This window comes from Phalacrocorax carbo, chromosome 3, assembly GCF_963921805.1.
Source record: "Phalacrocorax carbo chromosome 3, bPhaCar2.1, whole genome shotgun sequence".
NCBI classification, from domain to species: domain Eukaryota; kingdom Metazoa; phylum Chordata; class Aves; order Suliformes; family Phalacrocoracidae; genus Phalacrocorax; species Phalacrocorax carbo.
The window spans coordinates 16,623,890-16,638,401 of NC_087515.1; the positions used below are offsets into that span (position 1 = coordinate 16,623,890).

A 14,512-nucleotide genomic window follows, 5' to 3' on the forward strand; every position below is an offset into this window, starting at 1 on the left:
AAAATATCCCCAGGAAAAGTAAAATGCCTATAAACTCCACGAGGCATTTCATCATTGCTATATGATTTATCAGAGACACCTTTAGGCAAAAATTTATCAGATACACACACAAATTAGGGGACACTGCCAACCATTTCCTAAAGAGAAAACAGTAAAAGGAGAAACAGTAAAAGGGAAAAGGTGAGAATGCATTCGTTTGTAACAGGAAAAATTAATTGCAAGTCAGTTACATTCAGTATGAACTTACTAAATGGACAGGAAGGCTGAGAAAGACTTATCTGACGAGAGACACACAAGTGACCCTCCAGACCCTTTCCCCATAGACTGCAACTGTTTGCCAGCAATCCCAAGCTGCAGAGCAGTAAAGAACACAGAGGTCATTTTTTGGGGGAAAATGCACCTCCTCTCCCTGGGGATTCCAAGAGTTGCTGTGCTGATTAAAAAGTTTGTGTCTACAGAATAATTATTACAATACAGGTCATTTCCTCTTTGGGACCTATGACCCAAAACCTCATGATAACATCTCTAGAATCTACAGACTGTGGCCTCTCTATCAATGAGCTCAAGTCACTTTTTGGATAAGAGAGATTCGGTGTGGTGATACACTTTTTCCAGAATTCCCAGCACCTTCAGTAAAAAGACATCGTCAGCTTAATCATGATTAAACCCACCTAGCTGCTTCGGTTTACACACTTGAGCATTGCTCAAACCTCCTTAGTCCTAACTCCCCCCTTCGTTCTTTCACAACTGTTTAAAACACTCTTTCAATGCAAGAGCAGAAAATACATAAAAATACATTTCCAAGTTTTACAGCAAATATGTAAACACATTTTAAATATTTTGGCAGTCAAGGAATGTTATTTACTACTGAGTGAAAAACCCACATCAGCTGCAAGAGGAAAAGGGAGTATGACGCAAAAAAAAAAGAAAAAAGAGAGACAGAAAGAAGAGATACACAGCTAGAGATGAAATCACCAGTTTTCAAAACAATGCCTGCAATTTATCACCTATATTTATATTAAAAAAGCATCCACCAAGATAGACAAATTTTTTAAGATAGTTGATGAAGGTTGTATATATCATATATTATCAGAAATACATAATGCAGTAGCAAAATCCAGCAAAGTATTCTGATCTCTACGTTATTTAATGATAGCCACGCAACATTACATTGATGAACTAACCTGCAGACACGGGCAGGAAAATACAGGTTCTGCCAGGACCGACAAAGGTATTTAGAGTGATCGATAACCCGAATCCAGTCTAACTCATCCATGGACACCTCAATGTAGTAGGAATAAGACCTATGGATTGCCAAAAACCACTGGTTAGAATACAAGCAGCCACACCTTAGGTATTAAATTTTACACTTTTTTCTGGATTTTCAGTTGTGCTGAAAAGAAGGCGATTTGTCCCTCCCCACAGACATGTATCTAAGATATCTAAAAGAGATACCTATTTTCAAACTAGCTTTGAAAATAAATTCACATGCAGTTATGTTAAGACACGTTTTCAGAATGACTTAAAACATCCTAACACTCACAATCTGCAGTAATTAGGTGAGACCATTGTCCCTCAAATAATGCAATGGAGACTTTCAACTCAGTATTAGAAATAATCACTTGTATTTCTTCCATGTGGAATAAATCTGAAACACCAGTGATACAATTATTATTTCTATCACTATATCAACAAAAAAAATTAAAAAGTTAGCAAATCAAAAATGCAAATTCAAACCCTTGACTTGAACAAAGCAAATTTACTTTATGCTCATTTTCCCACTGATGTTGATCTTCACTTCTGACCCTCTCAGTTGTTTATGATACATTGTTGAGCCTGTCATTACTTACACACCCCAAAATTACCTCATCAAAAATAAAAAAAATCACCAACATAATCCTTGTCTTTTTCTTACTTATCAAGTACATTTAGCTTATAGTTTGCTGTTAGAAGAAAGCAAACCCAAACTAAGACTGAAAAGCCACAGCTATTTCCATATTATACCTACAAACGTGATACTTAGAAACTCCACTTGGGGATCAGCACAACATGAAATACATGTTTCAGAATATTTTCTCTCTCTTAACATACTAGTCTGCAACATTCCCAGCCATTTCAACAGCACCATTTTAGCAATTATCCTCCTTTCACACTGATTTCTAAAAGAAGAGTTGCTTTTCCAGAGTTCTACAGAGACATCTTTTCTTAAACATTAATGCCTTTGTTAATATTTCCAATTTTTCGCCAAGGACTGAGAAGGGTAGATGTCTAAAGTGGTATTGTTTAAAAATTCTTAAAATGTTAGATAACACTATTAATACCAATTTATGCACTTAGGTAATGCAGAGTCTTTAAGATGTCAATTGTATAATCATCTTTCACATCCACACCAACCGCAAGTGTAATATTCACAACCCATAGAAATACACTGTGCTTTAGCAACAATATTATTACCAGACTTATGCATATTTGACTGAAATAAGCTCCAGCATTTTAGAGTTTGAACAGTTTGGAACCAAAAGTTACTGACTGTCTGTCCTCCATGTGGTGAGAATTTAGGGATTCTCACATCCCCGTCGCTAGACTAATGTAAATGTGTAACCAATATGCAAGGTGCTATTTTTTTATTTGTTTCTGAAGGTACCAAGTAAAGAAAAATTATCTTAAAAATACAGTTCCATTATCATAGATGACATTATGCCTTTCATTTTTCTTAAGGAGAGCATCTATTTTGCAGACTTAATCTGGACAGCTAGTCTCCTTAGCACTTTTACATCTAAGATTCATCTGTTAATAACACCCGTAAAGTAGAGGTGCAAAACACACCTGTTAGTTTGTATTTACATTATCTATATAAATATATCCAATAGACCACAGCTTCACAGAGACAGTTAAAATGAACTAGTCGTTTAAAAAGATGTTCAACAAGAAGCCACTGTGCGCTCGTACAGTTGCTAGAATAATGACTCCAAAAGACATCATTATGTATCCCACGAGAAAGATGCAGATAAGTGGCTGGAAATTCTTAGACTAAAAGAGTATATAGGTTGGAAAGGATCTCTTAAAAAAGCGAGGACAATCTTAGAAGACATTCCTTAAGTTCTTGGCTGGTAAAGTTCTGCACACCTTCAAGGACTGATATCCATAACCTCTGTGGGCAAACTCTTCCAAAGTTCAACTACTCCATTATAAATTCTTTTCCTAATATTGAATAGGAACTTATCTTGTTGCTTGTGTACACTGCTCTTTGCCTCTCAGCACACACATGTAAGAGAAGTCTGGCCCTGTATTCTTTATATTCTTTCGTTAAACAGCAAAGACATCAGTAAGTTCCCCCTTCTAAGCTTTCTCCTCTTAAAACAGCAAGTTCTCTCAGCCTCTCCTCGTACATCATGTGCTCAAGCTCTCATCATCTTGGTGTCCTGCTGAACACACTCCAGTATGTCAGTATCTTATACTGAGGAGCCCACAGCTGGACAAAGTACTCCAAATGCTTCCTTTTCCATTTATCCTAGACAGTTGAGCTACTGGGGGGAAAAAACCTGACAATTCAGGTGCTGTACCTGATAAGAAACAAAAGAAAGTCCAATAGCAAACTTCCCACAGAAAAACAAAAAAGTCAGGATGCAGAGAAACTAGATCCTAAACCACTGTACCCTCAGTATTTTATGAGGACAAAACACTCTAGAGTAGAGGTTCACCTTGTCTGATACTCTGTCATCAGCAATGGTTTGTTCTACAAATTTCAGAGGAAGGGCATAGGACACCAAGCAACAGGTAATTTTTTAATAAGTTGTCCCAAGGAGAAGGGTTTTTCCCTGAGTTTCAGGAGCTGCTGATTTATGCAGCTGGAGGAGGGGCATTTTACCAGTTACAAGCTCTCTAAACATTGCTAGAGAACTCCTTATTAATATGCGTCTAATACTTTTTCAAATTTTAGAAAATTGGTTGGTAATTGGTTTATAAATTTAGTTGATCTTCTGGGGCAAGTAGTATAATATTGTATGAAGTAGTTTCTTGTACCTTCAAAGTTTTACTTTTCAATTTTTCCAAAAGGAATAGAGGAGAAGCATAAATTTCCGTTGAACTGAAATCAGGTGAACTTACTTGAAACAATTACATAGCTAAGAATGCATGCAGTTTGTTTTGAACTATTAATACCTGTAACTCATGTTTTTAATATAATTTAATTTACAAAAATTAAAAAACAATATGACATTAGTACACCCTGTTCTAAAATAACACAGCTTAGTTAAGAAAACAAAATGCAACTGTTTTGCATCTCTAAACTGTTATTCTGGAAGTAATAGAAAATTAATCTTTTATCAGAAAGGTAATAATGTGTTAAAAGTATAAGTAGCTTGGTTTATTATTTTTAATAGAAAATTGCTTATGAATACCTGCAGGAGCTGTCTACTAAATTGTAAAATCCTTGTCATGGCAAGTTAAGATTAATATTTTCAATTTGTCAGATAAAAAGAACCGTGCAATTTTCCTACTTAAGCAGCCACTCAATTGTTCAAATATGCATAAATTGATCTTTCATGCATTCCATAACAATCTAAAGTAGCTGAGCATAAATTGGCTAAGGCATCCATGATAGTTCATACTTCACCAGTCTCACCGTGAAGTAGCTTCTAATAACTACTGTAGTTAGTCAGTAATTCACACTCTAAATAAAATTTACTGTCTCTGAATTATTGTCAAAGTGAGTTATTTCTTAACAATTTTGATATATTCAAAGAATCTGAACATTCTTTCAACGTTTGGAACGTAATTATGTAAAAATATGCTTTATGCAAAAAACTAGAATATTGTTTTTCAAACAGAAAAGCAGTTGAGGACTAAGTGGCAAATAGAAAACAAAACCATTTAAATGATGTAAACTTTCTTTAGTAATATAAATTATTTCATGAAGACACACTGAAATACTATGAGGTAGTTTAGTATCACAAAATAGGGTCTGGTGTGTAAACAACCAGAGTACATTTAAAAAACTGGGTTTTTTCAAATAAAACTTGTCATTGTCATCTCCAACACTGTATCATGCCGTTTCTGTAAAATATTTAATGAATGTTTTGCATTGATGTATTACAACCAATACAAAATGCATTACCTTCCCTTTTTGTGTCAACTTGGCACCTACCGACTATCTCTGTCCCACAGGAGTATTCGTATGTGGTTGATTATTGATGGCTGGCCTAGTTTAATTTCAATTCCGGAACGGCAGTCATCATCGATCGGGTGTCGAGAGAAGCCATGATCCAAGTCATAGTTCTGAGTGTCCCCATCTAACAAAGCAGACTTCAGCTCCCCTTTTACAACCTGCGCTCCATACTTCATTGTTGCAATATTTTCCCCTGGTACTAAGAAGAAAAAGAAATAACTGCTAATTTTTACATGCTCATACTGCAAATAAGGAACATCAACTGTATTAGATTTCAGACTGGATGTAAGGAAGAAATTTTTTACAATGTGGGTGGTGAAACACTGGAGCAGGTTGACCAGAGAAGTGGTAGATGCGCCATCCCTAGAAACGTTCAAGGCCAGGTTGGATGGGGCACTGAGCAACCTGGTCTAGTTGAAGATGTCCCCGCTCACTGCAGGGGGGCTGGACTAGATGACCTCTAAGGGTCCCTTCCAACCCAAAGCATTCTATGATTCTATGACTAGGGCAGAACAAAGACATATTGCCAGTATCCTTTCTTGGCCACAAACACACGCTCAAGGAAGAACAAAAGTACAGAGAGGCATTTTAGAAATTTGGCTTCTTCCATTTCATTTGATGCCCCCTAGGTCTTTATGGTAATAACAAGTAGTGATAATTTCCTAGTATGTAGTATCTATATTCTCAGTCCCCATCATGATTTTACAGAATTCTATGGCACCTTCCTCATTCAATCATCACCTTCCTCTGGTTTTAAAGTTTTGGTCTATTTAGTGTCTCCTTGTGATCAACCTCTCAACTATATCTTTAATATTTTTTTTACCCTTTCTTTCCCATTTTTTATTCTAATTTTAACTGGGGTTTTTTGTTTAAAGTGGAAGGAAACTAAAAATCACATAAAATATTCAAGATGTGGATGCATCATTAATTTGCAGAGTAGTATATACAGTGGTACAGCTATACAAGCTATTTTGATAGCTATACAAGCTTCCAGTACTCTGCAAAGCTAAATGAACCAGAGTGAAATGGGAAACTTTTGGCTACTTGGGCTTTGAACCAACTTGGTAAAGTAAGTTTTTTATGCCACCATTTCATGTTAATAAAGCTGTTATGTCCTAGGAACAGATCTTCCGTCAAGATAACTGGGGATAACAATCCCTAACTCCAGCTACAAAACAATACCTTGACAAACCACCCTGTAAAAAAGACATTTTTAGCAGTCTTGTTTGAGGAGACACTCTGTAAAACATGATCTGAAAGCTAACTGATTAAAAGCTGCCCCTGAAATTCTCAGGCAGGTTGGCAAGAGAAGTATGAATTTTAACAGGATGTTAAGTTTCACATTTAAAGAACAGGATTTGAAGTGGTAAAATTTTAACTGTATCGTAGTACTACTGCATAAAAACATCAAATGCACAACTATAAAATTGCAAGCAGTCATCAATGTTTCAACAAACATAAAAAGTCTCAAGAGCCTGACCTAGTACTAAAACAACACAGAAATTCAGTTCCCTAAAAAGCTGTGATTTTGACAAAGCTAGAAAATTTGAGATTAGGAGCATATTATTATTGAGACATAAACATGCAAAAGAGAACTCAGAAAACACCTTTTCACTTTTTCAAATTTATCTACTGCGCTGTCAACAGAATGTCTTGCATTAGACTTTTACAATATCATAATATTAAACTTATATGTTTAAATATTAATATCCGTAACTACTAAGAGAGAACAAAGGGGAGATGCAGTTCTGAGAAAGTAGTTATTTTCAGGGCTCATCATACATGACTGACAGACTACAGTGAAGGCTCTCAAAGAACATTTAACTGTTCTTTGCTGTGGGGCAAATACTCTATAAATCACACATCAGCAAAATAATATCTTTCTAAGGCTCAGTGTTAGATATTCTTGTTGAATTAACAGAGAGCACAGGCTAAAGTCAAACAAAAGGGTTCTCTCACTTTTTAGGCTTCCATTAATAAAATTTTGGAAGATTTGTTTATAGTATTTGGGCAAGCATGTAAAGAGTAAGAGAAAAATCAAAAGCAGTGGATAAAAGATTAAAACCTTCAAGAAGTAGAAAAGTCACCATCAACATAAAAGCATTTACATGTCATATATCCCACAGCCAGTGCATTTTGATTTTTAATGGGTTTTGCGAAGTTTTTTCTATTAAAATACTTCCCCTAAGAAAATGCACTTCTATTACAGCATTTGTGTTTGACCAATATCTGAGATCCAAAGCAAGAAAATACACTGACTAATATTACTGGAGAAATAGAAGTGGCAAGAACAGTACATAACAAGATACTTCATTATGTAAGCCTTCTAAAATACATAATAATAGATAAAAGCTCAAAACACAAATTAACCACATCCTCCAGACAACTACAGTCACTAAATGGGGAAAAAAACCCAATAAACCTGATACTTACTTAACATGCCCCTGTAGTTGAGGTCCATGTCCCGACTCTCGGAACGAATCTTAATGGCATCGAGGATGGCATCAGGTGACAACAATCCAGAAGGTCTTACAACATTTAGTAGCTCTGTTAGACTCATTAGTGGCAAACGTACTGCTTGCATGATTTCAGCATGGTTTTCCTTGGGGTTATGTTTACACCAATTCATCAAAGCTTGGAAAATGTCCTTCTCAGGAGCTGCAAATGAGTCCCTCAGTACAATACTTAGAAGAGCAGCCTGGAAGAGGAGAAAAAAAAAACACAACACAAAACCCCAATAAATAGAAATAAAATTAAATGTTTGTGGGTGTTGGTTTTTTTTTAAAAAAAGGGGGAAAAAAGGAAATTAAGACAAAAATTAATAGTTATTTTAACTTGTCATTATCAAAAATAATCTCCAAAGGAATGACTACGTGAAACTGCATCTTGTTTTAGTTACTTATGCAAGAATTATAGAATCCATTGTGTAAATAATAGGTGATATTACACACACTAGTAGAAATAAGTCAGAACTGAAATGTAGAGAATTATTCAAATAAATTTAATTCCAGTTACTACTTCGAATTTCCTTTGCAATATAAGAAGTAGTTTGGGGATTTAGTAGTATAGTTCAAAGCATTCCTTTAAAGCTAGGCTGGTGTAAGAATGCCAATAAGAAAAATGAAGTGTGGCTTGGAACCACCTTTTTAAACCACTTCTATCTATTTGGGGTTCCCCCACTCACCCCCTGCCATTTCTCTCTCACTTTTGGTACCAACTTAGAATTAGCATGTAAAAAGTTCAGTGGCTCTTATTCATGAAGAAAACCCACTGATGGCAAAATGAGAACAAAAAGAATTTAACAGCTTTTTGATTTTCACTTAGCTAGCAGAATAATTAGGAGTTCGCCTAAGAAAAGGATAAGTCTCTCATATATAGCAGGACTGGCTATGCTGGAGATATCATAAAGTATGCACTGCCTGATGAACAGTATTTGCCAGTTTTGTTATTGATAACGTGCTCTCAGAGCTCAGATTTAATGAACTGCATGTTAGAGAGTACAGAAGAGGGAAAAAAACTTTTTCTTTTCCCCCTACACAACTAGTAAGTTGGTCAGTGGAGCAGAATGTGCTCAAAGAATAGACCCATCAGAGCTTTCCCACTAAGAACACTTTAAAAAAAAATAACAAAACCATCATTCATTCAAAATGCTTCATGTGAACACCACTTGAAAACACTCTATCACTATCATGACCAGCTCAAAGACCACTCCAGAATAAGTGGAAAAGTTCAATGTCGCAGAGCAGCCTGACTTGGGCACATTTATGCATCTAACAACAACATCAAAACCAACACGCAAAAAACCCAAATGACCCTACACCACCACCCTATTATGCAATTTCAGAACACGATGACAGTCAGCAATATAAATCACAGCAACCTCCAGAATGCTTTAGCTTATGCAGCAGAAAAATGAGGCAGTGTATATCAAGAAATTAATAGAATGGAGTATCTTCTGCTATTTTCAAATCTTTACTTTATATCCCCTGAGCAGCAGTCAGAAGCCAAATGATATTATTTCAAGAACAGATTAAAAACAAAATTAAGATTAGATTGCCTGCTCCCACCTTTTAGAATACTCCATCAGATTTACTATATTTAGCTATACTGACTGATCAAAATTAAATACCTAATTCAGAACAGATCACTGGGATTTTCGGTTCAGCTTGGCTTGATCGTTTCCAACTGTCACAGTTTCACTAGTATAAAATTATACCTGTTAACTAACCTATAAACTTTTATTTGGTGCCCCCATTAGTATTTTATCATGAAGTTGAATACAGATTAAAATTAACATTCCGGGGGAAAAAAGGGCAAACAGAATGTATACCTTAGAAAGTGATAGGAAGCCTTCGCTGGAGAGCACCTCTTGGGCATTTCTATCCATGAACATACAGCACATACAAGTTAATTTGGGAAGGGAATAAAGACTGGCAACATCAAATGTCATACAGACATTCTGAATATTAAGTATTGTGCAAAGATACTCAGACGTTGAATCCTCCAGTTCTGGGAAGCCGTATTTATGTGCTAGGCTTAGGAAGTCTAGGAGAACCTCCTCTTTCTCATCTCGTAGTGTAGCACGACCAGTGTAAATATATTTCAGCAGCATGGTAAATGCTTCTACAGTGGTGTCCTGAAGAGGAATTTCTGCTTCAGGCTGAGATTCTCTCATTCCACCATACAATAATGCTCTATAAGGAAGACAAAATTTGAGAAATTTATACCCTGACAAAAACCAGGCAAAAAGTAGAAAGAGAAACTAATAAAGGACTATTTACAGCAAGGGGAATACAAATGGGATATGGTTTAAGAATCCACAAAAGAAAAACCTTTATACTTCGCATTTAAAGTACAGCTCTGCTCTGAAAGCACCTGCACAAGAATAATATTCTAATGCATCATGGTTTTATCCTACACAGTTGTTCCATCTCTACTTTGAACAATACCTTGCAAAGCAGAAATTGAGATATGATTCTCATACCCTTTTTTTTTTTAAATATAGTGCCAACAGTAAGAAAAATAAATAATGAAAAATTTTCAGAAAGTGAAGAAGTGAAACAAATAGTTTGCCAATATGAGTGGCAGATTAGCTAACTGCAGTGTTCTTGGATCCTCTATTCCTTCCTCTAAACCCAGCACACGGCACCTCCAATGAAATCCTGAATCTTGAGAAAAATGAAAGTACTCACAATTATTTTTCAAAATATGATAGACAGTTTGAACACAATTTGCATTCACACATTACTTTAGTTATTAGCTTATCCCTCTGACAAAATTAACAGGAAGAAGATTATCAGGAAGTTCTATTAATTACATTTAGAGTGAAAAATGCCCAGCTCTTAAAAGAGCTGGAGTAGTATTACTCCTAGTTTTAAAATATGTGTATTCTAACCTGTATCAGTCGACCTCTTTAAATACTCAGTTCCAACATGTCAAAATTAAACTTTCTGAGCATATTCCATAGAAGCACACCACCCATACTCTGAGAAATCAAAACAATTTTACAGCAGAGCTTTTCTGTTCTGAAGTTATCTTTCTCTTGAATTTGTGAAACTACCTTCAAAACCCAATTTAATGAAGGTCAAAAGAATAACATCATGACATGGTATTTATCTTTTTATATTTGGACACAACGATTTGATGTGCTGGGAAACATTCACACAGAAAAGGTCACGCTCAATGGACAGATGATTATACCCTGAAAAGTTCATAGGAAAACAATGTTTATCTTATCTGCATGAAAATTTCCTGTGAGCCTGACAAAAAGCTATACTTCACCTGAAATAATGGCACCTAGCAGCCAGGATCACTCTGTGTGCCGGAAAACGTTTCTTTTCTACAATAAAGGTAACGTCACTATATTCTTCCCCATTCATTAGAGCACCAATATGCTCTGACAGAATGTGAACGTGGTCGATCTCACCCACAGCCGCGTAAGGACGAAGCGGATGGCTGTTACTCATCTTGGAGGAATGGTGATATTGGTAGCCTAAAGGGAAAAAGAAAACAACCAGTATTGTAAAGGGCACAAATATTAAAAAGCACCAAAGATCAAGCTGTAATTACAAAAAAAGCGACCGGTGTAAGTTACCATATATTACAAGAAAAATGAAACCAAGGTTTTCTATTCAAGTTCATTTACAAAAGGACTTGATGCAGCTTGCATCAACAATTCTAGCCTTGCTGTTCTGTCAATCTATTTACTTAAAATAAAAGTTTCCAATGAAATGAATTATAAATTACACAATTTTAAACAAAATTACCATTAGAAAGCAATTTTACATTAATTAAAATGCACATAAATTATAAAGACATAATAATGTGACCGATGACGCATAGTCTTAACTCCCAAGTCTCTATTAAAATCAGTGACGAGTAAAAACGCCAGTGTTTTTGGAGAATTCTGATCAACTTTCCAGAACTGGGAGAAAATAAACAATCAGGATAACCTTTAACAAATAACAAGGTCTGTCAAGACCAAAACTTTACAATGTACAATTCAATTTTCCTACCCTTTCCACTCAGTTTTCTTGGTGCCTTTTTTTCGCCCATATATTTAAGGAAATAACCCCCCTAATACTACTCAGTCATAAAAGCAGGAGACTTTCCACTAATGTATAATATAGATTAATGCATTAGTCATATCTTCTGTGGCATTATTTTGTTACTTCTGAATTCACAAGAGGTTTTAGTTTTGCTGGTTTTGGTTTATTTCAGCAACAGAGGCTTTCTGTAGTTTCAGTGGCAAGAGCATCCACAGGACAATTCAGGTCTTAAATCAGCTTCTATTGTGACACTCCAGTTTACTTTTAAATAAAGAGAGGTTGCCTATTTCAGATAATAACCATCCATGTTTTCAGAGACACTTCCCGTGCTCTAATGACTAGCCGCTTTTCAAAATGGGCACATACTTAGTGCTGAAGAAAGATGATGTACCACAAGAAGCAGGAAAATTATGAAGCCACACCCTGCACACAGCTAACACATTAATCTCTCAAGTGAAATATTCCTGACATGATTGCATTTTTAAGCTATATTTTAAAAGTATTATGAGAAAATACGTGTCTGTTTCCACTCACTCCTACCCCAGCAAAGAAAAGAAAAACACATGCACAGGGCATTAAGTATTATTTGCACCTCTGTAACAACTGTAAGCGCTTAACCCAAAATCAAGATGCTGTAGAAACGTGATCCCAAAGAACTTTAAAATAAACTAGAAGAAATGACAGAAAGGGAAAATCAGATTTGAGAAGTATACAGCATACCTAACTGATAATACAGATCACAGCACAAATGGGAACAAAAACCCAGCGCTCCTCAGGCTGTCTCTGCTACTTGAATTAGAAGCTGTGTGCCCATGTAGCCGTTACAGCGTGGAACCAACAATACTAGCCGAGATACTGGAAGCAGCCTAACCATGGGAACACAGAAGACTGTACAGTCATTCTTCCATCCTGACACAAGAGTAAATTAATATGTATGGGTTTTCATAACAACAGACTGTTTCTTCCATTGGCACTAGTTAATTTCCAAGTAGCTAAGACAACTCTGTACTGAACAAATTTATGCCACATACACTTCCAGTAACGTTTACTTTGTAAGAAACAAGATTAACTTAACTCCCATCAGTCCAGTTGCATCTATTTATACTAGCAATATCATTAATCACAACATAATTTTTGAGAGTTTATAGAGAGTAGTAAAATTGAAATGTCCTCAAAATATAAAAACTTTTATTGCACCAAAGGAGCAGACAAAAGGATGTATTTGTTACTCAGCTGCAAATCTGAAGCCTTGATGCTCCTTCCAGACTTCTGCACCTCACAAGTCTATAATTGCTGATGTTGATCTTCATTCACAATAGTCAGGCAACCCAATTACATACAAGTTACCTGCACATCACCAAGCAACTCTGTACTATCTCTCTTCTGCTAGTTCTGATTTTGATTGATTAAGGAAGTTCATTTATGATACTTCACACATGTACTAGTACGGGCACATTTTGGTTTTAAAATCTGCTTTTAATTCCATTTTTTCTACATTCCACTTAGTTGTTACCTCCATCCACTCTTATCTCTAAAAACTAAGAACAGGTCTGAGAAACTATAGAAGTGGTGAAGATAAGGGAAAGCCATCAGTACACACTAACTTTGCTTCCAGTAGCTGCTGATGTTATCATGTGCCAATAGGGTGAAAAGTTCAAGGGAAAATTGTTTCCATTTCAGGTTAAAAAAACAAAATCAAAAGCACACTTTCCTCTCAAAGGGACATAAACCTCTCTCTAAACAACAATCAGCGTACAGAATGGGGCAAAGTCTGAACTGGGGAGGCTTGCTAACAAGCCAGTGATGCCAGTCCTTATAAACATCAAGACTCTGAACTACAGCAAGCGATGGAAGTAGAAATTTAGAAATCCCTCTGTGTAAGCTGCAAGACAAACTCGTTTTGACGTTTAACGCTCTCCAAATTGTTGGTACAACGTACTATTCTAAATTGCCAGTTCCAAACAAGTGCATGCTGATCATGGGGAATACAGGACTCAAATGGTGGCTATAAGCCTCTGGCTGAGGAGCCTTTCAGATGCTGGAATGACATGAAGTGCTGGAAACTGGTAACCTTATGAAAACTACATACATGCCTTACATGCTTTCTGTGGGTAATGCTAGTATATGGAAGAAGCAAACTCATTTATTTGTTTACTACTATGTATTTCCAACGCAAATTTCATGTGTATTGTGGATTTTCCATATACAGCAGCCCCGTGATAGCAGTCCTGCCTTCAAAACATAGAACCAAACGATGCATGACTTCTGATCTTCCCAGACTGGATTAATTAATGGTACAAATTCAGGCAACCCTTGAAGCAATCTGCATGTTCCTCATTTAAGGAAGTAATATACTGCTTTCATTGTGGCAAGTTGCTATGAGCTCACAACTTCCCTATACAGCTAAACATGTATTCTTCTAGTTGCAACTCAAAGCATTAGCCATGATAAAAAAAAAAAAAAAGACAAATGCTGCCAGGAGCTTGGCAAAACCTTCTTGAAGATCCCTCTGGTATCTTCTGTCATCAAACTATGTCACCCCTTTCAGAGAATATTGGTTTTACTCTTCCTGGCGGTCAAAGAAGAGCATTTAACAAATTTCAGATCAAAAGCCATTTACAAACATCTTGCTAGCACCATAACCTATTTCCAGGAGGTATTCAGAGCTAATTAACCGCTGCAGGAATCAGCTGCTGCAGCTTTGCTTATGCCGTAGAAATAAAGTAAAACAGTCTCCTCAGTGAGTTTGAGGTGCCATTAAAACTGAAACAATCTCAGAAGGCATCTGTTAAGTCAG

At 36.1% G+C, this 14,512-nt stretch overlaps 1 protein-coding gene across 3 annotated transcripts in view; it reads right to left on the minus strand.

Moving 5' to 3' along the window:
* BTBD9 (BTB domain containing 9) overlaps window positions 1-14,512 on the minus strand; it is a 142,881-nt gene that overhangs the window by 121,626 nt on the left and 6,743 nt on the right. For all 3 annotated transcript variants that reach the window (XM_064446017.1, XM_064446015.1, XM_064446016.1), the window contains 5 exons: window positions 10,949-11,159; window positions 9,498-9,861; window positions 7,601-7,865; window positions 5,147-5,366; window positions 1,185-1,304 (listed from right to left, as the gene is read on the minus strand). In XM_064446017.1, the coding sequence (XP_064302087.1) occupies window positions 1,185-1,304; window positions 5,147-5,366; window positions 7,601-7,865; window positions 9,498-9,861; window positions 10,949-11,133 (1,154 nt within the window). In that variant the 5' untranslated portion in view covers window positions 11,134-11,159. The remainder of the gene's footprint in view (window positions 1-1,184; window positions 1,305-5,146; window positions 5,367-7,600; window positions 7,866-9,497; window positions 9,862-10,948; window positions 11,160-14,512) is intronic.